The 26,307-nt window shown below is 43.6% G+C and overlaps 1 protein-coding gene across 2 annotated transcripts in view; it reads right to left on the reverse strand.

Annotated features, from left to right (window-relative positions):
* Window positions 1-3,770: 3,770 nt before the first annotated feature.
* SUMF1 (sulfatase modifying factor 1) overlaps window positions 3,771-26,307 on the reverse strand; it is a 63,376-nt gene continuing 40,839 nt past the window's right edge. The window contains exons 8-9 of one of the 2 annotated variants that reach the window (XM_083426427.1): window positions 15,562-15,621; window positions 3,771-6,717 (exon numbers count right to left, since the gene is read on the reverse strand). In XM_083426427.1, the coding sequence (XP_083282553.1) occupies window positions 6,604-6,717; window positions 15,562-15,621 (174 nt within the window). In that variant the 3' untranslated portion in view covers window positions 3,771-6,603. Of the gene's footprint in view, window positions 6,718-15,561; window positions 15,622-19,934; window positions 20,717-26,307 lie in introns of those variants that run through there. The other variant, XM_083426428.1, reaches the window with a different exon arrangement.

Below are 26,307 nucleotides of genomic sequence, written 5' to 3' on the forward strand. Positions count from 1 at the left end.
CTCGCCCACATTTCCACTCATTTATTCCTAGAGTGTGATCTTATTATTTTTCCTACCTTCCACAACCCTCAGTGGTACACTTTCATCTTCCATAGGGTTTTTTTTTTTTTTGAGGGGGTAAAATAAAAATGGCATTGAAATGCCATTTATTGCTTATAAATTCTAAGATGCATGGAGGAGGACCCAGAGGGATAGACATAGATCAGCATGGCTAGCCACTCAACCAAAAAAATAATGGCCTAGTCAGGGCTTTGGGGTGTTTTTTTCACCCGCTCAGATGATTCTTTCATAGCCATTTTCCATAGGCTCTGTTGAGCTGGGATAGCTAGAGTAGTAGACTAGAACGAAGAGAGGTTTACAGCAGCAGCTGATTTGCTATACATTCCCCCCTGTGTTAGAACCTAAGGGCAGACTCATTCCTTCACAGCTGCTAGCACCAGCCACAGGCAGTAGCAGTGTGTGTTTCGGGGTGCTATTGGAGTTACTGCTGCATGTGGGGGATGGGGAATGATTGCTCCTTCCTGTTCTCCCACATGGACTTGACCTCACCACCCTGCTGGCCCAACCGTGCCCAGGTAAGTGTCAGCAGGGTGCACCACTACTGGCCACAGGAGTCTGCCAAGTCCTGCTCCCTGCTGGACTAGCTCAAGATATTTTGCTGCCTGAGGCAAAAGAGCAGATGGTACCCTCGCCCAATCCACATACAGAATTCAAGCAGATCAGCATGTTGATGTGTTACCTGGGTGATCCTCCATTGTACCTGAGGGCAGCTAGTTAGCTCAGGAACTGTAGAGCATGCTAGCTCAGGGGGAAAGAATGACAAGCTGTTGTGGTCCCCAGCATTGGCTGTCTGTCTCATGGCCAAGCTAGCCCTGGCTCCCTTCCTTAGTACAGTGGTAACTTGGGTTACATACGCTTCAGGTTACAGACTCCTCTAACCCAGAAATAGTACCTCGGATTAAGAACTTTGCTTCAGGATGAGAACAGAAATCGTGCAGCAGCAGTGGGAGGCCCCATTAGCTAAAGTGGTGCTTCAGGTTAAGAACAATTTCAGGTTAAGAACGGACCTCCGGAACGAATTAAGTACGTAACCAGAGGTACCACTGTATCAGAATGCAAGTTTGCAACCTTGGGATACACCAACAACCACAGAACGGGGAAAAAGGATGAATTACCTACACTTAACAAGAAGATTTTCAAAAAGTTCATTACTCAGATGTAAAATGTGACAAATGTCTTCTAGAATATTCTCTAAGCAGTATCTAGGTAAATGAAGTGTCCTTGTTCATTCCATCCCCACCAGTCTGTCCCCCCTAATTGGTCCCTAGATGTTGCACTACAACTCCCATGATCCACTTCCAGCTTAGTCAATGATCAGAGAAGATGGCAGTTATAGTCCATCAACATCTGTAGACCCAAGGCTGAAGAACAACCCTGACCTAACAGGTGCTGCCACAAACTAGGAGTTCTCTGACTGTAGGATCAACAAATGCTGAGGGACTTACTTGGTTTCCTTACCTAGAGTTTCATTCTATTAAATATACAATTTTTCAAGAGATGAAGGTTGCGGTCCTATATTCACCTTAGGGTAAGTCAGTTTCCAATGTAAAATACAGGCTTTCTGTGTAAAACCGGAGCTGGGAGTTCCTGGATGCCAGAGAATCAGCTATCTTGCACGCCTCTGCTTACCCAATACTTACCATTACCAATATCTCTTTAAAAGCAAGACTGCAACTGACAGACACCAGAGCAAGAGAGAGATGTCATGCTTACCAAATGCATAGCTCTACAGGCATGAAATCACAAGCTACTGGTTCAGATGCCATCCATTTCACTTGTGTTCTGATTTTACAGATGAGTGGGTAGATCCAAGAGCAAGGCTTTTCAGACTTGTTAATAAATATATTCAAGAGGCTTTAGTCCCATACAAGAGATTTGTTCAGCCATATGTCAGGAGCTTGAAGGGAACATTTTGTTTTGTTTCATACGGGTGGAATATTAAACAGCAGAAAGTACCAGGAAACCAATGCTTTGAACTATCTATAAATGTTCTAAAGTAGGATTTAGTGACAACTGCATTTCTTTCAGCACCCCTTCTTCCCAACTATCTTTCAAAATTAGATTTATTTGAAGAATTAATATTCTGCTCTGTTAAAAATATATATCTTCATAGTCTTGAAATCTACTAATTGTAGGGATTAAGCACAAAAAGGCACATAGAAATTTAAGATTAGATATGACTTAGATTAAATCTAAGATTGGATGTTTCAAAATACTTATATTGACTTGGGTTCTGCTTGTGCATAAACACACATAAACACACACCTGCTTTGATCGTCCCCTGTCAAGAATCAGAAAACCAGGAAACCATGTCTGAACACAAACCAGGGATCATGTATTGTTGCTCCTTAACAAGTCACAAGAAGCCATGGCTTGTTGTTGGTTTGCTGATGGTGGCTTGTTCAGGAGCAGCAATCCAAGAATGCTGGTTTGGATGTACTACAAAGCCAAGACTTCCTGGTTCGCTCATCTCATTCACAACCAGGGGAGAAGGGAAACGGAAGCAATTAAGTACACTGTTCATTCCTGCTAACCCAAGATAGGGCAGAAAATCTGCATTATCATGGCATACAAAGGAACCAAGGTGGGAAAAGGATCCCTCTGTTTAAGGGTCTCTTACACCTAAATGATTTGCATATTAAATAGTCAGATTGAGCCACATCTGTTATCACAACTGGGAAATTACTTGCATAGTGCAGGAGTAGTGTCCACCACATCGTTGCCATTATGCTGGTACATTGTAGACATCTGTGGTCCAAACCACAGAGCCTAGGGCTTGCCGATCGGAAGGTTGGCAGTTCGAATCCCCGCGACGGGGTGAGCTCCTGTTGTTCTGCCCCAGCTCCTGCCAACCTAGCAGTTTGAAAGCACGTCAAAGTGCAAGTAGATGCAAGTACCGCTCTGGAGGGAAGGTAAATGGTGTTTCCGTGCGCTGCTCTAGTTTCGCCAGAAGTGGCTTAGTCATTTATGGGCATACACAAGTAATTGCTAGATACACCAGCAGGAAAGACCAAGGAATGGTTTTAAGCTTGTAGATATGTTTTGCGTTAACTGAGACAGGTTGCCGGTTGTGGGTATGGTACAAAGGATCACTCTGTGCCAGTGGAGAAGCAGGAATTGTAATTTCATCATGAAATCCTATTCATTCTTGAGAGCCCCACTGAACATAGTGAGACTTATTTCTGAGTATGCATGCACAGGATCAAGCGGTTTTCTCAGATTTCAGGGTGTAGCTGAATGAACTTGAAGGATGGGAGTCAAGGTTCTACCCACCTAGTTGCTTCTCAGTTATTGTTGCATGAAGCAGGGTTCATAACTGGAGAACTGCACTGGGGCACACTTCCCAACACAACTTGCCTCCTGCAGTGTCATGCCACAGCACAAACAGGAAAGCCTTTGATGATAACTTTAGACAGCAAACTTGTGCAATCAAAGGCTATGGGATGATACAACAGCTGAGCACTTTCCGTTATGATCAAAACAACTCCCTCTGACATAATCTAACACAACAACAAAATCCCCATCTCCATCTTTCCACGTCTCCAAATCTTGCTGGGGCACTTCTTCCCTAGTAGACTAACACACGGCAATTTGCTAAATTCACAGCTTGACTGACAACAATTACTTAGGACAGGAAATGCCACAAAGGCTGAATAGCTAAGCAAGCAAAACACTAGCCCAATGCAAGAATCACAACTGGGAACAGAGTGTTTAATTAGAAGCTATGATTTATTTATTTTGATTTTGTATTTTTAAAAGAAAATACCAGCACCAGGAAGAAAAAGGGGAAGCACTTTTCTTGCCCAAAGAAACATGGAAAACAAAACACATTGCTTGATCCAGGCAACAATCTTGACTGGGTTGTCAACCTTTAAATGTATTTGCTAGAAAGTTGAAGATGGGTGAAACTGCTAAATAATTACCAATGGATTTCAATATGAGATCCAGTATAGTGAAGAAATCCCTGAGCATTATAGTGGCAGGAATGAGTACTGGACATGTTCAAATTTCTATGCTAAACTGTTGGCATGAACTTCTTAATGCTTTTAACAAGACAATTAGATAAAGAAGTGTGTTACTAATTTCTCAGTGTGTATTTGTGGATGAAGGTCTGCTTCATATTCTGTGCATTTTGTGAAAACTGGCATCTGAAGATGCCCTTGCAGAGGTCGTTGTGGGTAGCTGGTGGCTTTAGTGATGATTAATATGAGGTATAAAGCAGTGCCACTCTTGCAAAAAGTCATCTGTTGCAACCCAAGCTCATGCTACTCTTATCTGCTTAATAAGCTTCTCTGCTAACAATGTAGTCTAGACAGTACCAGATAGTCAAAGCTATTTCTTCTTCAGTTCTCTAGCACTTTGCTATAACTTGCCCCACTGTCAGCAAAACAAATACAGGGCTGGCCCTACCATAAGGCAGAATGAGGCTGTGGTGATTGATAATCCTTCTGGCACTTTAACATCCTTGTCTCATTTACCTCAGTGAAAATTCTTCTTACTTCCATTTTACACATGGAAACCAAGGCCAAAACTATCCAAGTGTTTGCTGTTGATTAACTTAGTTTGTCTCAGTTTTGTGCTATTTACTAGGCCACACCATGTGCAGGTATATACAAGCTAATACTGGCAGTTTCCATTACAAAGAAGTCACTTCAATGGTTTGGGTTGGTTATTCTGCCAATCTGTACACTTACTACCCAGAACTCCACCCTAAATGGTTTTACAGTGAAAATGTCTCTGTGGCATCCAGTTCTATTGTATCAAAACACCAAACAGCTACGATATCCTTCTTTGGAAGAAGAACAGAAAACCGTAGAACAGATAGGCAAAAATGAATATGCTACTCGAATTAAATGAATTTAAAAACCATGTATTTTACATCATGAAATGTGAGAAGCTTACAGCACACCAGCTTGCTTAGCATTAACAGATGCTTAATTCATATGATTAGAAATATTTTGTCAAAGGTGGGGAACTTGTGGCCCACCAGATGGACCTCCAGCAGCCAATGGTCAGGCATGACAGAAGTTAGAATTCTACAACAGCTGAAGTGCCATAGGTTCTCTATCCCTAAGTAGTAATGGCATTTCAGGGGTTAACAACACGGTGCCCACCAGATGTGCTTAAGACTCCAACTCCCATCAGCCCCATGGCCAATGGTCATGAATGTCAGGAGTTATGATCCAGAAACATCTGGAAGGCACTTCATTGGTTATGCCTGATTTATTGTATTTCTTACCCAGCATAAGGTTCCTGAGTAGGTTACAATTACCTGTATATAAAATGCAGAATCAAAATAAGTTAAAAGTTAAAACCATTTACAACCAGAAGACTAGTGTGTATACACACACACACACACACACACACATGCTTTATAGTGACTAGAAACAAGACGGAAATTTTAAATTCTTACAGCAAAACGTTTTGGCTTCCACCTTTATCAGTTCTCAGACCGAATGACATCAAAGATATTAGTTAACTGCTTCAAAATTCTATAGCTAGGTCTCAATATTAGCTCATTTAAGCCTCACAGCTTATTTTCATCATCATTTTCCCTATCATTATTTTTTATGTATTTTCCTCCCAAAAGGGCCATTGACTAGAGAAAGAACTTTCTGCTGTCCTGCAAAAGGAGTATCCTTAGTATAAGTCAGTGATGTGCAAAAGTTCAATGGCAGTTTGGTAGGAAATATCCAAAGACACCTAGAGGGTCCAAGTTTCCCATCTCTGGTGTACACTGTGTCTGATTTTCACCCTACCCCTCCTCATTCCACACACCAACACTTCAGATGTCCCTTTCATTCAACCAACAATCACATTTGGTCCAGAAATGCCAACGTTACTCCTAACTAAATGTATATAGGTTTCAATCCTTAGTGAAAGTACCTTAGATTTGGCAACAAGGATAAACTGGAAACATTAAATGCATTGTTTGTGCACATTTTTCTAATTTGGGTCATTTGTAGCTCCTATAAGGATTCTACGCACTTTGTGAAAACAAATTTGCAAATAATTCATACTGTATACACTGATGCCTGCATCTTTAGGACTGTAAATCCACAAGGCTAATTAAACAAAAGTTGATTCCAATATTGCAGGAAGTTGGCCACTGAAGGTCGTATCTGGTATTGGGGGGCCACTTGGAAGCCACACACTGAATTATTATTAAAAGAAATAAAGCAGCATTTCACTTCCTGCTTTTGTAAATCCATCTCCTAATTGAAGCCAATTGCCTGTAAACATTTATTTTCCTTATTAAGAGAGAACCCCCTCAATTCATGTCTATAATTCTTCTCAGTTCTCAGACGTAAAACAATCAAAGTTATTACTCCATACATCAGTGCTAGATTTCCGGAAACACAAATGGAAATCCAGCCCGTTTCCCCCCTCCCGCCAAGGTTCATTAAAGCAGAAAGTTCAGCGTTTCAGTTTTCATCTTTCCAAGCAAGACATCCTTCACTGAGCCACGGTCCTTCTCTTCCTTAAGCGCTTCTCGCCTCGGGTGAGATCTTTCAGTCCTCCACAGCTGCCAGCCAGCCTTTGTCACTTTAAGTAGTCAGGCAGAGTGTCAGCGGCACAGCGGAACCCCAGGTTCGAAGCAGAGCTGTCAGGGGTGTTTTGGCTTCGGGCTGTGCATCGATACCTATAGCAGTAGGACTGAGAGGGACAAGAGCGACATTACCACGGGTGTCAATTAAAGTGTGCCAATTCATTAGCTGAACATGGCAAAGTAGCTCTGCACTGGGGAGATCCTATATTAGCAACAAGGAACATGTGTCCCCCCCCCCCAAAAAAAAATTGGTGCCTGCCCAAAACGAAAAATCATAAACTAGATAAATTAGCCCGTCTGCTAAAGGGATGGTCTTGACAGCCTGCCTCTTTAGGATGAGAAGAAAAATGGTTAGGTTTTCTCCTGTGCACTACTGATGTAAAGGCTTGGCACCAGTTTCACATTTCACGGCTTTTTCACTCAGGCAAATAGTACTGGAGCTCAACTCCAACAGAGAGCCAGTGTGGTGTAGTGGTTAAGAGCGGTAGACTTGTAATCTGGGGAACCGGGTTCACGTCTCCGCTCCTCCACTTGCAGCTGCTGGGTGACCTTGGGCTAGTCACACTTCTCTGAAGTCTCTCAGCCCCACTCACCTCACAGAGTGTTTGTTGTGGGAGTGGAAGGGAAAGGAGAATGTTAGTCACTTTGAGACTCCTTCAGGTAGTGATAAAGCGGGATATCAAATCCAAACTCTTCTTCTTTTTCCAACAAGCAAAACAACACCATCTGACTTTAAGAACATCCTCCAACTCTACAATTTTATGTTTCTATTTTGGAAATGGTTCCAGATCATCCAATACCCTGATTCTCAAGTAGTCACAGATTGGGCCCCTTCACTTCTTCTGCCATAGGAGACTATCAAACCTGTAACGTTTTCCTAGGTGTATGATTTCCCTTGCCCAGCAGCATCTGTGGGAAGACGTAGTCAAGCCAGGGCTGCTTTTCATGCGTCTCCTGGCACGTGATCTGAAACCCCTTTAGTGGTCAGGGGTCTTGGTGCCAATGTTTTACCACCTTTGAATGAGCCTCTAAGAAGAATTGTCCCTTTTTCTCCACTTTAGCTTCTTTTAAAATCCTCCTCCACACTTTTTGCCCTTTTTAAAAAAAAATATCCTGTCATGGACTGCGCCTCCCTAGCAATCGTTTCAATCTCCTTGGGGAGGCCTGCCTTATCTTTTGAGAAGTGCAGCTGTAAGAGAATGATAGGAATTTTGTTGCCATAGTGATCTCAGCCCCTTGTAATCCTTTAGCATATCTGCTGCGGCAATATGTAAGGCAGCCGTATCTGTGTGATACAGTGATATATTTAGAGATGGGGAAGTGGTAACAGAGAAATGCTGTTGGTGTCCATACCTGATGTCCACAACCACATACCTAGTAGAGATTCTGGGGTCATGGGGTCTATCTGTAATATACATACATACATACATACATATATCATACATACATATATCTTCTCAGAAAAACTCTTCACAAAGTTCAAGAGTTCAAGACACGAAGGCTTTAGCAACTAATCCACACCTAATGACCCACCTAAGTGGGATTCAGGAAATCACTCAAGAAATCACTCAAGATATCCCTCAAGTAATTAAGGAACAAAAGAAGAAAAGGCACACTAGCCTGGGAACCTCCTCTCTGCCCAGAACATTGGAGGCTATACACCACACCTCCTCAACAGTATTTATAGGAACTCAAACACTGAGATCCTGCTCTGTTCCAGTAACAAGAAGCCGAAAGCACCAGCCTGAAGATGACGAGTGAGACCTCGTCGAAACGTCGCCTAGACACCCCAACTTTTACACGGGAAGACACCCGAGGACACCAAAACCTGCATTCCTGTACCCGTGAAAATCTACGAAAGCAAATATATCATATATATATATATATATATATACACACACACACACACACACACACACAGTGGTGCCTCGAAAGACGAAAAGAATCCGTTCCGTGAATCTCTTCGTCTAGCGGTTTTTTCGTCTTGCGAAGCAACCCAATTAGCGGATTAGCGCTATTAGCGGTTTAGCGGCTATTAAAGGCTTAAGGGATTAGCGGATTAGCTACTAAAAGGCTATTAGCAGCTTAGTGCCTTAGAAAAAGGGGGTGGGGAGCGAAAAAAAATCCCAAGAATCGCAAGACATTTTCGTCTTGCGAAGCAAGCCCATAGAGAAATTCGTCCTGCGAAGCGCATTGAAAAACGGAAAACCCTTTTGTCTAGCGGGTTTTCCGTCTTGCGAGGCATTCGTCTTGCGGGGCACCACTGTATATATATTCCCTCTAAAACAGCTAATGGGACACAAAACTTTTTTCCCATAATTTTGCAATTGCCTGTTATCCCTATTATCTGAAAACTTTCCAAATTGCATCCAAATGGATTTGAACTAGGGGAAAAAACCCTCATGCTTACAGAGGACACAGTTTCAATATTTGTTACCTGCTCACCCCCAATCCACTGCAGCCCTCCAAAAAATGTGCTGCTGAGAGTTGGGGGACCCTCTCGAACAGTTTGGGAAATGATACTGAAGGTGGTAGGAGTGACTGGCGAAATGCTTTTCACTAGTGCAAAGCACCCATTGGATACAACCCATTGACTCGAAATAAATCCCAATATCTTATTTACATAATTATTAAAACACATTAAAGTCAACAAAGTTGGCAGTTTCAACAGGCTGGAGTGTACTTACCTGAGAATACTTCCAACACATCTGTAAGTATATCTGTAACCCTACTGTAGGTATGTGCTTTAAGAATTTGCAAGGGTGGCTCAGCATGTACAGATCCACGGAAATCAACTAATTTGGACTTTAATAGATAGCTGCGAGCACTGGCTTCAGGTTGCACAAGGGAGAAAACCTTAGTTCATGGGGCAAAACTTAACCACCTATTACGTTCAGTCCGGACACTGAGATCCAGCGCCAAGGGCCTTCTGGCGGTTCCCTCATTGCGAGAAGTGAGGTTACAGGGAACCAGACAGAGGGCCTTCTCGGTAGTGGCGCCCACCCTGTGGAACACCCTCCCTTCAGATGTGAAGGAAATAAGCAGCTATCCTATCTTTAAAAGACATCTGAAGGCAGCCCTGTTTAGAGAAGTTTTTAATATTTAATGCTGTATTGTTTTTAACACGAGATTAGAAGCTGCCCAGAGTGGCTGGGGAAACTCAGCCAGATGGGCGGGGTATAAATAAATTATTATTATTATTATTATTATTATTATTATTATTATTATTATTATTACTATTATTGTTGTTGTTGTTGTTATTATACAAACTCTTTCTATTGATCTTATTTAGAAGCTATGTGATAGTATAGCAAATTTTAAAATCCAATTATCCATTACCATTCACAGAAAGACATAAACCTGCATTTCTTGTATGTGTTTGCCACACACACACACACACACACACACACACACAATCTGCATTTGATGCGAAGACCAGAGCTGCTGTCCTGGGATTCTTGGGAGGAAGGGTGGGATACAAATCTAATAAAATATAACAAACAGACCACTGGTTGGTTTGTTTTTTTGCCAACAGAGGCTTATCTCAAAATAGTACACACATTATCACAATATACCATGTGAGATCTTGATTAGAAGGGCCATCCAGTACCTAATCCTGCAGCACATAATCACATGTGATCACAGCTGGATCACTCAGTCTATAGCCAGTAACCCCCAATGGGATTTATAGCTTAATAAACAGATTCAACCTTTCTGTCTGAGCTGTAGCCCAAAATGTTTACTTAATGACAGTGATTAATGATAATGACCGGATGTACTTTGTAAGGCAAATCCATAACTGGATTTGGTTTGCCTGTGGCCACCCTATTAATTTGTGGCAGAAGACAGAAACTTACCGAATAAGGCAGAGGGTTCTGCTTTCAGTTTGTCGTGTTTGACTATCTGAGCAGCACTACATTTAGAAAAGCCAAACATTTCCTTATGCGACTGATTAAATTGATACAGTCAGCAGTTGTTGGGACGCATGACATCAAGATGACTTTTCCCATTAAACGAGATCAGTCATCAACAGTGACTACTCATTTTCCTTCTGCATTAAAACTCGGCTCACGGGTCAACAACTGCCTTTGAATTAAGATGACCTAGAACAGAGAGGTAATGACATATGTCTAGGAGAATTTTATTTAATTGACTGAAAATTTAAGAAAGAGGAAGGGTGGACCATACAGCTGTGCCCTGGGATTTCAAAAATTGCCAGTCAGTGTAGAGATTCAATTAATTTGATATAGCAAGGATGGGCTAAAAGTGACATGCCAGAATATACAACACAACCATCAGCTACAAGACACATGTCAGTGTAATTTCATATCTCCTTTCAGCTACTGTTGATGCTGAGAATCCTCTTTCCCTCCGGAAGCTTCTCTCAAACTCATCACAGTCCCAGTTTTCTTCACTCCCTCTGCCCCTGGTCATCCACTGCTTAATCTATTTCCCTTTCCCCATTCCACAATTCCCGAAGCTGGGCCCGTAGCCATAAGGTTACTGCTGCATTCCTTCTTCTAGCTTTAATATTTCTGTACCCAGAACCTGTAGGCCGTTCACGTACCTCAATAGGCAAGCTCTATGTGTTATGGTCATTTCCTTTCCTGACCAGCAAAATCTAGCTTCCCCTCAACAGTATCACTGTTGCTGCGCTCTCCTTTGGATGCTTCTGCTTCTCCAACACACCCTGCCCTGGATACAGTGGCAGCGGGATGCGGGTGGCGCTGTGGGTTAAACCACAGAGCCTAGGACTTGCTGATCAGAAGGTCAGCAGTTCGAATCCCCGCGACGGGGTGAGCTCCCATTGCTCGGTCCCTGCTCCTGCCAACCTAGCAGTTAGAAAGCACGTCAAAGTGCAAGTAGATAAACGGTATTTCCGTGCGCTGCTCTGGTTCACCAGAAGCGGCTTTGTCATGTTGGCCACATGACCTGGAAACTGTACGCCGGCTCCCTCGGCCAATAAAGCGAGATGAGCGCCACAACCCCAGAGTCGGACACGACTGGACTTAATGGTCAGGGGTCCCTTTACCTTTACAGTGGCAGCGCTGACTTCCTTGCATCACCCTGCCACTTCAAGCCCCTGGTCACTCCCTCTTCTCGCTTACAAGTTCATTTCGGGCATGTCCCTTTCCATCTCTGTGTTGCTGTGGTATGTTGTCATTGTGCCTGGAACGGCCTCCCACAGTGCCTCCAAGAGACCACCTCCCTATTTCCCTTAAGTGTCTCCTCCATGACAAACTGGGGGGCACCTGCAGGACTGTAAGACCACAAGGCCTCCATGAATTGGTGGGCAGAAGAGAGACTGTAAACCAGCCCGCCACAATTGGGCAGGTGCTTTACCCTCACATTGAAACAAACAGGACGGGCTACCTAATCATATTCATGCACTGCAGAGGGCTTGAAGTAGATCACCCTTGGGATCCCTTCCAACTCTATGATTCTATGCTTACTCTGAACAAAGTTGCAATGAATGAGTTCAATAGGCCCTTAAAAATGTGTAACCTTCGTCTAGATCGTGTCTGACCTTTGGGTTTTGCTCTTTTTTACAAGCTATAATTTTAAAATCCTGGCACAAACCGCGTATTATAATGTTAAGCTTGGGACTGGCAAGGTATAAGGTGGGAAAACACAAGGCAATACAACTGCAAGGTTTGTGTGGTGCTCCTTACAGGTAGATCACTTTGATTGCTTCATAAAGGCAGGTTACTTTGAACTGTTAAACTTGCAGAGACATTCTTAAACAGCAAGGAAAAGTGTTGTGTTAGTATGCCTGCAGTCTATCATAACACTTTGTCAGTTTCTCTGTTTATAGGTTGTTTTATTTTCACACCCAAACACTGTTTACTGATAGGCAAAAGACAAAGAACAAATCTGCATATAAGATCTCTAAGTAAGCTTATGCCATTTGACCTCTAACATTTATTGCTGGGCGTATGAAATCTTTTGTACCGTTGTCGTGCTGAAACAAAAGCGGCTTTGAAGAGTATTCTACTATAAGTAATAGGAGGAAAGGGAGGTTGGGAATTTATGGGCTCAGGAGGGGATAATTCAGGTTGGTACTTTCAGAATTCAGAGAAAGCTTCTTGGCTTATTTCAGATAATCTCCTGCAGATTTAGTCTCAGTTAGCTTACCTATGTCTAAACCCTAGAAATGGATAGACAATCCAGAAGTAAAGTTTAGTAAAGGCTCTGCACTGCTTCGTTATACTGTGCTTTCTGACCCTGAGATAATAGATGACTTTTCACATGCTTAAAAAAAAGAAAAGAGAAAAGACTACACTATCTTCAGTAGACTCTAAAATGGGCCATATTACTCATCTGTAAAGAAAACTGCAATGCCGCTGTTAATTTAATCAAATCTGCTAATTAATGTGTGACATTGATTTCACCCCAAAATAAAACCTGGAACATGTGATCTGAATGTAGGAAATGCAAGCTTCCTATGAAGGATAGGTTACAGATGAGAATCTTAAAGTGTGTTTTAAAACAGGACCTTTCAAAGCACCCAAGGAAAATGAAAAGATAAACACAGTAAGATTACTTTTTAATTAGAATAAATAAAATTGGTGCGATAGCTTTGACTTAGGTGTTGTTGTTGTTTTAAGAATTATGCTGTGTAGTTCATTGGAATTAGCTAAATGATGGAGATGGAGGAGCATGCATTTCCTATTACAACACTGTGCAAGAACTGTTTCATATCAATTACTGGTTGCTAAGAATGTAGGGTTTATTTCTTTATCATTAGCTTCTCTTATATTCTCGAGTCTTTTTCACAATCTATTTAACAACTTCTCCCAAAACTTTTATATTTAAGATGAGAAGAATGCAAAGGTAGACTGCTTGTCTTGTCTATGTACTCAATTCTTCACCATAAGGCAAGGAGGGGAAATCTGTGGCACCTCAGATGATATTTGAACTACAGAGCCCATCATCCCTGACCATGCTGGCTGGGACTGATGTGGTTTGGAGTTCAACATTATCTTGAGGGTCATAGGTTCTCCTCTTTTGAAGGTGAGTAGTCCAGCTCTAGCAAAAGTTAGCTTCATAAAAATTATTGGAGATCCCACAATCTTAAATTTAGCTTTGTGGCTGAGGTGGCTTACATTCCTACCTGCAATAACTTTCCAGGCCAGAAAGCGTGCTATTTTAAAAAAGAAAAGAAGGGAAATTAAGCATTTAGCTAAGATTTTCTCTTGGTTTTCTCTTAGGTTAAAACACATCTCAACACCCAAGGTTGGGTGTGAACTACTGTAGGGTCAGCTGAGGGCTCTGTTTAATTACATAGCTCCAGCAGAATATAGTTCACTATCATATAAAAACAGCTAGCATCCTTGATTTTGGAGGCCTAAAAAGTACACTATCATCAGGCTCAGCAATTGAGAGTCTCCGCATTAGAAAACCAATCGCTTGGCTGTCATCCTGGCATTGTAGTGGTGACAGGAGCCAGAATCCTAACTGGTTGTAAGACCATGTTTTAAAAAACAAAGTACAGGTGTCCTGGGATCTTCGAGAGGTGGTAGGTACATATACACAATCCACCGATAGCTTCTTCCCTCAATAGCACACTCCTCTTATTCCAATCAAGGGGTGCAGGTGGCGCTGTGGGTTACACCACAGAGCCTAGGACTTGCCAATCAGAAGGTCGGCAGTTTGAATCCGTGCGAAGGGGTGAGCTCCCATTGCTCGGTCCCTGCTCCTGCCAACCTAGCAGTTCAAAAGCATGTCCAACTGCAAGTAGATAAACGGGTACCATTCCAGTGGGAAGGTAAACGGTGTTTCCGTGCACTGCTCTGGTTCGCCAGAAGCGGCTTAGTCATGCTGGCCACATGACCCGGAAGCTGTAAGACGGCTCCCTCGGCCAATAAAGTGAGATGAGTGCCGCAACCCCAGAGTCGGCCACAACTGGACCTAATGGTCAGGGGTCTCTTTACCTTTACCTTATTCCAATCACCATAGCTCTAAATCAACCTGCCAAAGTAATCTTCTTCTTCTTCATCATCTCCTTCTTCTGGGGATGCGGTTGAGGACTCAGAGGGGGAAAGGAATGCAGTGCCATCCCCAGAAGCCCATCCACCAGATGAGTCTGTGGGGCTGGCTTAGATTTGTCAGCAGTAGGGAACCTCCAACCCACAGGCCAAATTAGCCGGCCAGGCTTTTCCAGTTGGTCTAGAAGCCCATTTTGGCCAAGCTATACCTACCTGTTCTTCATCTGATGTAACATCAGGTACGAGGAAAGTGCAGGCATGCCTGGGCCCTAAGAGCTGCAGACATCGCTGATCAGCTGGAGGCACTTGCAAAGCCCAGAACTTGCATAGATCCACATGACAACCAGAGGGTTTTTTGGGGGGAGGGAGGCCTTCAAACTACTGCACAGGCGAAACTGAGTTGCCTGACATCCTTGTGACATCAGGTGACTAAAATCAGGTGGCCATAACTAGTTGTCAAACTGGGGCAGGGAAATAAGGATCTGTCTCACCCACCAGATCCACTTCCTCACCCCTAAGAGTGAGATAGGCCTTGTTTGCGATTCAGCATCGTTCTCCTTATATCCTTAACATAGTTGCACTTGAACAGGCCCTGGTAGAAGCTCGATTTAAAGAAGCACTTGTGCCAGCAGTTGTGTGGGTTGGCCACTGGAGTAAAAGGAAGATTGTAAAGTTCCTTGCTGTCTTAACTATGCAAAAGTGGGACAGCTAAATTGCCGTCAAGCTAAAATTAGGAGACAATTGATATTTTATCTCAGCTTAGATAAATGGGAATTCAAATTAACAGTTCATTGTTTTATCTCCCCCACCCCGCCACATTTGTCCACCCAGAAGTGCTTCTTTTCAGATGTGCACCACGAGATGCAATTCTCTCTGTGTGTCATTTTATGTCACTAATTCTCAGGCGTACAAAATAAGAGCCTATTGCACCGCAGCAGATTGACAGCTGCCTTTTAGCATTACCTTGTGGCACATATAGGATCCTCCTTTCTTCACTCGGTCAGTCCCGGTTGAGGGTCCTTTCTGTGGATGGAAAAATACCAATGACTGATCATCTGTACAAAACTAGGAGCAAACACCACCCAACAGAGAGGTAGAAAGGAATTAAGAGATGTTCTAATCTTTGTGTAAGCAAACTACAGCTGCTTGGCAGGCAGGAGGGGGAGGGGGGTTTGAAAAACCTTGAAAATAATTACATTGCTCAGGACTAGAAGACAGTCCGGCGTAATTGCTCCAGCCAAAGCGCAGCAGTGACTGCATCAGTGTCTAATTGCTGCTTTCTTCTGTCAAGTCTACAGCAAGCATGTTATTTGGGTTTCCCTGGGTAAGTTTATAACATGCTGCTCAGAGCTCTGTGACACTAAAGAAATTGTGATGATGGATTGAAAACGTATTAACAATTAGTATTGTTAGTCCAACTTGCTGTGCTCCTATGGCATATAGCGTTAAGATTTGTGCCAATTTAAGAGATGCATCACTGTTATACATTCACCTATTTGGTGGTAGTCCATATTGCCATTGCCGATCAGAAGGTCGGCGGTTCAAATCCCCGTGACGGGGTGAGCTCCCGTTGCTCGGTCCCTGCTCCTGCCCACCTAGCAGTTCGAAAGCATGTCAAAGTGCAAGTAGATAAATAGGTACCGCTCCGGAAGGTAGGACTTGCCGATCAGAAGGTCGGCAGTTTGAATCCGCGTGAAGGGGTGAGCTCCCGTTGCTTGGTCCCTGCTCCTGCCAACCTAGCAGTTCGAAAGCACGTCCAACTGCAAGTAGGTAAGCAGGTACCATTCCAGTGGGAAGGTAAACAGCGTTTCCGTGCACTGCTCTGGTTTCACCAGAAGCGACTTAGTCATGCTGGCCACATGACCCGGAAGCTGTACGCCGGCTCCCTCGGTCAATAAAGCGAGATGAGGGCCGCAACCCCAGAGTCGGTCATGACTGGACCTGATGGTCAGGGGTCCCTTTACCTTTACCATATTCCCATTATGTGTGCCGCTACCAGCCTATCGCTCGGGACCTGAGAAGCATATCGATCTCGCCCCACTCCTGCTTTCAGACAGGTAAAAACGACACACATTAACTATCACATGCTTAAACAGATATTGTACAGCTAGAAAATGTTCTATGGTGGAAAACTAAAATGAACCATGCTCCTGCGAGGAAAGGTTATCACATCTGGGGCTTTTAAGTTTGGACAAAAGGTGAGTAACAGGGGGAATGGCAGAGGTTTATAAAATCTTCCATAGTGCGGAGAAAGTGTATTCTCCTTTTTTGTATCGCTAGAAGTCGGGTCATCCAATGAAGCAGAGTGTTGGAAGATTCAGAACAGACTTCTTCACACAGCACATACTTAAAACTATGGATTTCGCTCCCACAAGGTGTAGCGATGGCTACCAAGTTAGATGGCTTTGGAAGAATATTAGACAAATTCAAAGAGGATAAGGCTATGCCATACCTCAACTGACATAGGCAGTGTACCTCTGAATACTAGTTTCTGGCAATTGCAAGTGAGGAGAGCATTGCTGCACTGAGGCCCTTTCCCATAGGCCCGGTTGCCCACTATGCTGGACTCGATGGGTCTTTGGCCTGATCCAGCAGGTCTCATCCCATGCTGTCAGGGGTTCAGGAGCAGAGGCACAGGAAAGGGAGGAAATAGAGAGCGAGGGGGAGGAGTCCGAAGGAAATGTTAGCGATGACAGCGGTCCGAGGTCTCTGAGTCTTTCCAGCAAATCGGAAGATTCACAGAAAGGGGCTCCCATGGTCAGGGCAAGGGGGGTGCCTAGGGGGACACCCCAGGAAGAAGGGGCCAGAGGGGACTCAGAGAGCAGCAGTTGGAAATCAGGACCAGCGTCCACACCAGAGTGCAGTAGGGGGGAGGAGTCCCAGGCATCGGGATCAGGCGGCGCACTGCCAGCGGGAGGACGTGAGTCAGGATTGGCCACGCCTCCATCGGGGAGCGAGGAAACGGTCGAGAGGAAGGTTGAAGGCTGGGTGCGCGCGCCAAGTTCAAATGTACAGGAGGGCGGCGCAGTTGGCAGCCCGGATAGGGAGCCAGGTCCCAAAGCCCGCCGAAAAGAGCGGGTGGAGTCAGGGGGGTCAACGTCAGCGTCAGAAGAATCCAGGAAGGAAGGGACCCCGGGGGGTAGCAGGACCCAGAGGAGAAAGGAGAGACGGAAGAGGTGGAGTAAGGCTAGAATCTTAAACTGGTGTACAGGGGGCGGAGATTCAGATGGAGCTTCGCCGATCTAACCCTAGACGTAGAGCTGGGGCGCTGCGGCTTGAAAATGGAAACTGTACTTCAATAAAGACTTTTGTACATTACTACCGGCTAGCGTTGGTCCTCTGTGAGCTGGGACCTGGAGCCAGCTCTGACACATGCTCTTAAACAGCATGGCTCTGGGGAAATTTTGTTTGCTTTCGAAAGTACTTGCTTTCTGAGATATCACAAATGGTCGAAGCCCTGGAAAGCCAGTATTCTACTACCAACACAACCTTGCTTGCCAAGGCACCAAATAAAAGGCCTGGAAAGAGATTATTCAGGAACAATTGCATAGCTGCTAATCAACCCAATTTTGAATTGACAAAACACGGCATTCCTCAAAGAGTATAGCTGGGTAAGAATCATTCCCTTGCGATTTGCCAGGTGCATGTACTTTAGCATTTTGTGATTTAATCAAGATTACAGGTCAGGCAGTAGATAACAAAACCCTGTGTGGAGTTTAATTAATTAAGAATTAAGGTTTAAAAGGACTCATTCACCTCAAAAACATACTGGGCAGAAACTGTAATAACCAACTAATTCTGGAATTAATCTTGAGCCACCTTAATTCTGTCATTTGCGCTATGACTAGGCTATGTGCTCTATTCCATTTTTTTTTAATTGACATTCTGTACTAAGGTAACCCAAATGATGCTCCAAGAATAGTCGAGCTTTACAACCTGTATAAACAAGGCAAATTAAAGGAACTGGTAAAATTATATTGTTTTTTGGTTTGGGGTTGTTGCTGTTTTAAAAAAGAAAATCATTGCTATCTTGAAGATTGATTCAGTAGAAACTGCAGGATATAAAGCTTTTAGTAAATATATCTGATCATATTTTTTTTGTTTATTCGGCTTCTGCTAGTCAACATAGAAGTGGGAAGAGGTACACAAAGGACTAAAGCAGTGGAAATCTGCCAAAACAACAACTGGCCCTTTCCTGCTTTGGCTCCTGGGACCCTCAGAAAGCTCTGCAGCCCTGGGGAACAGCAGCTTCCCAGCAGCTGCCAAAAGGTGATGTCTAAAGGAAATTACTAATGCCGGGAACCTACAGCTTTGTGTAAAAAGAGTGCTTTAGAGCTGAGGGGGAAATGGTGTGCTGAAAAACGTACCAAAGAGGGCCAACAAAAATGACCAATGGGCTGCAGGAACTCCTCTATGAGGAAAGATTAAAACATTTGGGAGTTTTTAGATTTTAAAAGCTGGGGAGTAAGGTGAGGACAGGATAGAGGGTGAATAAAATTATGCATGGTGTAGAGAAAACAGACAGAAGTTTCCTCCCTCTCCCATAATTCTGGAACCCAGGAGCCATCAAAGTGAAGCTGAAGGGTGTAAGATTCAGGATACTATAGAATTTTCGACCACAAGATGTATCTTACACAGCTTTAAAAGGGGATGGTGGGGGGGGAAACATTGAAGGTAAGGCTGTTCAGGGGTACCAGCCATGATGGTTGTGTACTACGTCCAGTATCAAAGGTGGCATGCCTTTAAACACCTGTTTCTGGGGAGCACAAGGGCAGAGAGTGCTGTCATGCTTCAGGACTTCCCAAAGGCACCTGGTGGGCACATGGAATTCTACCACATGGAACACATGGGCCTTTGGCTGATCTACATAGCAGGGTCCCCTAGGAACAATTTGCAAAATGGTGAAATGGGATAGGGTTTAAGATGCTGGCAAGGCAAGGACTGTAACAGAACCATACTCTACAGTGCATGCTAAGGTGTTGTTGGGAATGGCAAGGAGAGAGAAGTAAAAGAAAGCTTTCTAATATTACAAACCTTGGGAAACTTATGGTTGAAAATGATCTGTATGATGTTATTTCATAATGTCATTGGAATGATTAGTAATTAGCATTGTTAGTACTACTATGTGTTCTAAATGCATCCAGGGTCTGAGGACCAAAAGAATCTCAAGAAAAGCATATAAGCAAAAATAAAAAATGAAAATGAAAAGAGAGATCTATGCAGTAATAACTACATACTTCTCTCTTTTCATTTTTTACTTATAGGCATTTAAAATGCAGAAAAAATAAGGTAGAAAAAATATGCACCCCTTTGTTTCTAGTATTATTTGGGAACTCCATTCAGGTCCTTTAGCTACATGCAAGTAGCTGGAGCATCAAGTTGGTTTTTTATAAAAAAAAAAAAAACTTAACAAAAAGGAAAATAAAGTCTTGAGTCAGAAAGAACATCAATGCTTGTCTTGCTTCTGTTTTTGTTTGTTGATGCTGCTGAATCACAGCATCCGTGAAGTCCTTGATTTCAGAACTGCAGGGAATGAGCATGATTCATGCTGCGGTTCCACCAAGACTGAGCTGGAGTCCTAAGAGTCAGAGGAGGGGACAGAGAGATACTGGGACAATGGTTTCATCTTGAATAGGTGCTCCTGGTTTGGTATGCACACCTGGGGCTGGCCTTGAGGACAATTCCATCTTCCCACTCTGAATCCTTGGGCTGAATCGCCTGCAGAATGCCAGGATCACGACACCATTCTTGCCTCAAAGGATACTGCCCACACACTTTCAAGCCTACCTTCAGTCTAATGCTCTATATACAAGAATTAATACACCGATGTGTGTTTTATATAAGAAGAACCTGCTGGATCAGACCAGTAGCCTATCTAGCCCAGCATCCTGTTCTCACAGGGGCCAATCAGATGCCTACAGGAAGTCCACAAGCAGGACCTGAGCAAAACATTCCCCACTTCTGTGGTTTCCAGGAACTGGTATTCAGAAGCATAATGCCTCTGTCAGTGGACATTTGGATCCCATCTTTCCTTCCTTGTGACTGGCTCAAAGTCACTCAGAAAGCTTGATGGCTGACTGAGAATTCAAATCTGGGTCTCCTTTGTTTTCATTTGGCACTGTAAGCAGAAACCAAAGCAAATTTTGTAATTCTCTGCCTGCTACCACATCCCAATCTTTTTCTCCCCTGTACCCACTCAGAAGAACAGCAGTTTATTTGTTTGTTTGTTTCAATGGATATGCGGAGGGTTGGGAGACAGTCTCATTGTTCGCTACAAAAGAGATAATAATAATAATAATAAATTTTATTTATATCCCGCCCTCTCCAGCCGAAGCCGGGCTCAGAGCAGCTAACATCAAATGTATAACACATTAACATAAAATCAGACAATCAATTAAAATACATCCTCAAATCAGATCAGGATCAGAATAAAATCCAATCAGATTGCAACCCGCAGAGTTAAGGTTGGGGACCTTAAATGCTCACCAGGCCCAACTGTTTGTGCTGAACTTATATGGGCCTGTGAGAAAAATTGGGAGGCCACTTTCATGCAAGTTCTTATGAAAGGGGAGTCAGACTGAACCCCGACCAAAGGCCTGGCAGAACAGCTCCGTCTTGCAGGCCCCGCGGAAAGATGTCAAATCCTGCAGGGCCCTAGTCTCTTGTGACAGAGCATTCCACCAGATTGGAGCCACAGCCAAAAAAGCCCTGGCTCTAGTTTGAGTATGTTGGATACAATCCTAAACTGAGTAGACCCAATGAAATTAATGGCCCTAAGGTAGCCATGTCCTTTAATTCCAATGTGTCTACTCCGACTAACATTTGGCTACAACTCTTAATGTCACCAAAGGTTTCAGGTTCATCCTACTGGTTTCAATCACAATCTGCTGAGATATATGAGTCAGGGAAAAATCCTTCTAGAGGTACTTGTAGTTCTCAGGGTCTGTGCCTTTTAACTCCACTAATATAATTTCTGGGAGTTCTATTGCCTTAAAGAACCTCTCAAACTGTGTACAAAATGTGGAAAGGGACCTGCCCACTGCCTGAAACAGGGTTCCCTGTAGAAACATTGTGCCGTCAACAAAAAGTGTGACTGAAAATCCAGAAAGCATGTCTATCAACAGCAACACTGAATGTGACCCGATCTTAGGGTAGTCAGTCTTTTGCTGGTGGAAGAAGAGCAACTGATATGAAAAGCTTTGCAGTCTCTGATTCCACAAAGGGCTCAATCTCTCACAAACATGGTGTGTGCTCAGGATTATAAAAGGATAACCTCTGCTACTAAAGCACAGATACAATGAGCAGGGAGTTGTTTGGATTAAGTGCCCCCTCGAAAGCTATTAATTATATGAAGAGAATGCAAGAGAAGAGAGTTTTGGCAGCAAAGCAAAAATTAAAGTGAAAACTGCCTATTGCAAAATAGGATTAGTACATAGCCACGCATTACTGAGCCACTTGAGCTGTACCTTCTTCAGGCTGCCTATTGCATTACACAACATTATCCCCTTAATGGAATCCCCTTTCAAGTACAAACAGTATTTATTACAGTAGAGCGAATTCACTGGTAAGTAGAAAATATCCCATCCTAACAGATCCACTCCCTCTGCTTGTTGGCCTCTATTTATTTAGCCGCAAATATGCTTCTGTAGCTCATTCTCTCTTCACACATACCCTGACCCTAAAAAGAACAGTTAAGGGCTAGTTCTGGAATGGCTTACCTTTTAAAAATAAAAATACCCTCAATCATACATGTGTAGAAAAACCATGCAGAATCTTAAAACACATTCTGGAAAAATCTAGGATTAAGCTAAGCCTTTAAAAGTTTGCCTAAATTTAGGAGTGTAATAACCACAACCGATTTATTTTTTAAAAAACACAGTTATTGTTTTATTTTTATTTTTTAAAAAAAACACCTCTCCCTTTCCAAAGACTGCCATTTCTCCCAGATAACACGTGCAGGTCCTCTAGTGTCTTTGGTGACATTTGCATGTAATACTGCATCATGGTTTAATGGGAGGAGCTGCTGCTAGCCTCTCATTCTCACGATTTCCCTCTCCTCTTCCTGCACGGCCAGGAGAATGACTGCAGCAGAGTTTCATTTCCATTTCCACAAAATCTGGCTCGTCGTTAGAAATGGGACCATAAATCGTGGCTTAAAAACTTGCCGGAGCTTGCTTTAAACAAGCCAAAGCATGAGCTATGAAGATAGCATGTTGCAAGCCTATTAAGGGCAGGCTTGTCTGTGTAGCTGTATTGCTGGATCTCCTGTCACCCTGACTGTCCCTTTCACTTGCTATCCATTATACCATAGTTCACCCAGAGGGGTAGCCAACGTGGTACTCTTCAGACGTTGTTGGACTACAACCCCCATCAGCCCCAGTCAGCATGGCCAGCAGTCAAGAGTGATGGGACATGTAGTCCAGTTACAACACATGCAGTTAGGTTATCCGCAAGGTCACAAAAGTAGTGGCCTGAATGTATTTCTTTTTCTGCTGGTTTTTATTTAAATTGCGACGACAGATGGGCTTCATATATCAGTCATTCATATCAGGATGATCTGCCTGTGGTTAAAAGGAACCTGAGTAAACAAGCTGTTTCTGAAATATAATTTGCAAGGAACCCTGACAGAGTCATTTAGATAAACAATCCTTGAACTGAATTGGCCTTTCCTTTTTAAAAAAGAGAGATTTTTTTCCTTTGTTATTCTTTTATGCGGATTTTTTGTTTTTACAATATTTACTAAAATTTCCACCAAAACTAGAAATCAGTGAAGACTCGGACGCAGGACTGCTTCAGAACTGCAATGTGATCCAACAGATCCAGCAGGCACCCCCATCACTGGACTGGTCCTATATAGAGGCCCCAGCGCGCCATATGGGTAGTATATTATTTTTACAACAAGCACTGAGTCAAGTTCCCACCTAAGTTTATATGCAGGTTAAGGTCATGAAAAGCTAATATTTACTTGTGCTTGCATCTTGCTGCTTGTTTGCCTTCAGTCATAACGAAAGCCTGAAAACCAGCCTGGCTGATTTGAAAGAGACAAACTAAGGGCCCTATTTGACACCTCCCGAAGACCTTCTGATTATATGTCATTATGCATGCACTGTTATTAATTCCTTCAATTATTAAGTGCCAGCTTGCCGCTGTACAAGCACAGACTTAAAAATAGTTCCCTGCCTGAAAGTGGCTTACAATTTAGCTCAGAGGACGGAGACCAACACTGGAGGGACAGAAGTTCACACACACGTTACAAGTATAGTATGGCTCTGCAATAATCCTGGGAGAAAAGAACTATGGAGAGACTAAATTGGGGGTGGGGGGGTGGGGAGATAAGGTGCACTCTAAGGGAAGAGCTGAAAATAGATACCTAAGTTGAGTTGAAACACTTTTAAGAGTTAGAAAGATTCTTGGATGAAGAAAGAGTAAAAAGATAAGAAACAAAAGGTTGGGCGGGTAAGGAAAATGAAGGAAGAGTTTTGTTGAGTAAACACAAAGAATTTATCCCAGAAAGGAAAGCTGGATTGAAAAATTCCACAGGCAATTTATTCTGGACTGGGTTATTTTATTTTTGGTGAAAAGTGAGGTATAATTTATTAAAGAAGAAGACGACGACGACGACAAATGCCATCCCGCTCCCCTGTCCAATTTTTGCTTCTTTTTAAATTCAGATTTTTTAATGGAAATGGTAAACCTGGACTAAATGGGGAAATGATGTGAGATGGCACGTCGATGAGGACAGTGCTATGTGGATGTTGCACAAAACTTGCATGTGTGTGCTACGCCAAGCCCAAAACAAAACTGCTGTGTGGAAGTGCACCGAGTGAAGGAAACCAATGAATGATGGCTAATTGTGGCAGCTGAGATGAGAACAAGGAAGGCCAGGGAAAGAGGGATGCAGTAACCAAGGCAGGCAAATCAATCAGGTCATCTATTGCAGATTTAGGGATAGACAGATGTTGGCTATTATAGGAAGAGACAAAAGAAAGGTAGAATTTTATTTTATACTTTATTGATAGAATTTTATTCCTCCTTCTGGTAACCCAGAAACTGATTCAAGACTCGGGTGGCAATAAGCATACACCATCCAAGAGGGAAAGCTCCCCAGAATATATAGTAAGGCTATACGGGAATTATTCCCCCTCTTGGGAATAACTCTACCCACGATTCCAAGGGTGGCTGGGTGGACAGATGCCTGGCACTCTGGTTGGCTTGCTTTGAGGGAGGGATCCCATTAAGAACATAAGAGGAGCTGGCTGGCTCAGGTCAATGGTCCATCTAGTCCAGCATCCTTTTCTCACAATGGCTAACCAGAATCCCCAAGGATGCTTGCAAGCAGGACCTGAGTGCAACAGCCCTCTACCCACTTGTGACTCCCAGCGACTGGAATTCATTGGAACACTGCCTCTGTCAGTGGAGGGACTGCACAGCTACTATGGATAGTAGCCAATTCACCACTGGGATCCTACAGGACTGGGGAGGTTTCTTCTGCTTTTCCCATGTAGAATCTTGAGGCAGGGGAGTGCTGCTTTATCTGTCTGGCCTAGAGTTAGTCAAGAAGAAGAAGAGTTTGGATTTGATATCCCACTTTATCACTACCCGAAGGAGTCTCAAAGTGGCTAACATTCTCCTTTCCCTTCCTCCCCCACAACAAACACTCTGTAAGGTGAATGAGGCTGAGAAACTTCAGAGAAGTGTGACTAGCCCAAGGTCACCCAGCAGCTGCATGTGGAGGAGTGGAGACGCAAACCCATTTCCCCAGATTACGCATCTACCACTCTTAACCACTACACCACACTGGCTCTCAATAGGGTGCTCTTCAGAAATTGTTGGACTGCAACTCCGATCATCCCTGACCATTGGCCAGATGGCCTGGGCCTGGTGGGATCTGGAGCCCAACAACAACTTGAAGGTACAACATCAGCTACCCCTGGCTGAATGCTAGGAGCACCCAACAGAGAGCCTAGAGACAAAATGGAAGCAGTGCAGAGCCACAGAAAGAGTTTTCTAAAGATAATTCCACACAGGGAGTGTAAGCAGCACTGCTGAGAGTTGGAGCCCAAAATAGATTGGGGGGGAGGGGAGGTATCAAGTTGAAGCCTGGTTTAGGGGAAACAAAGCCGGGGTGGGTGGGTGAGAAGGCCAATGAGTATGTTTACTACAAAAATTAGGCAGGCTGTGGCCCTTGTTGGCAGACTACAGCCCTGCATCTGCTCGGCTTCTTTGCTGGTCACAGTGAATATTGTCTGTGAGCACACCATGTATTTAAAGCACCATTAAAGCTCTCTCAAAGAATCTGGGAACTTCGTCCATTAAGGAGACTGGGAATTTTAGCTCTGTGAGGCATAAACTACAGTTCCCAGGATTCTTTGGAGGAAAGGTGTGTGCTGAAAATGCACTTTAAATGTATGGCGTGCGGGCAGCCCTGGTTTCTGTGGGTTTTGTATCCCTTCCATTCAGAACCTAGGTCCATCCCTGAGGCCTAGACTCAAGAAGGAAAACTGAGGGGAAAGTCTTTAGGCCAGAAGGTGGTACTCAACCTGGAAGCCTGCTTCCCTCCTTCAGACCTGCCCTGCTTCCCTCCATGGACCAGGAAAGGTCCCTACTAAGCCTGGAAACTGGCTGAGGTGGAATACGCAAAGACAGATTCAAGGGAAAGCAAGTCTCATTACAGCACCCATAAAAGCTTGTTTTACAAGTGCTTCTTTA

The sequence above is a fragment of the Podarcis tiliguerta genome (assembly GCF_965153285.1).
Source record: "Podarcis tiliguerta genome assembly, chromosome: 2".
Taxonomy (NCBI): domain Eukaryota; kingdom Metazoa; phylum Chordata; class Lepidosauria; order Squamata; family Lacertidae; genus Podarcis; species Podarcis tiliguerta.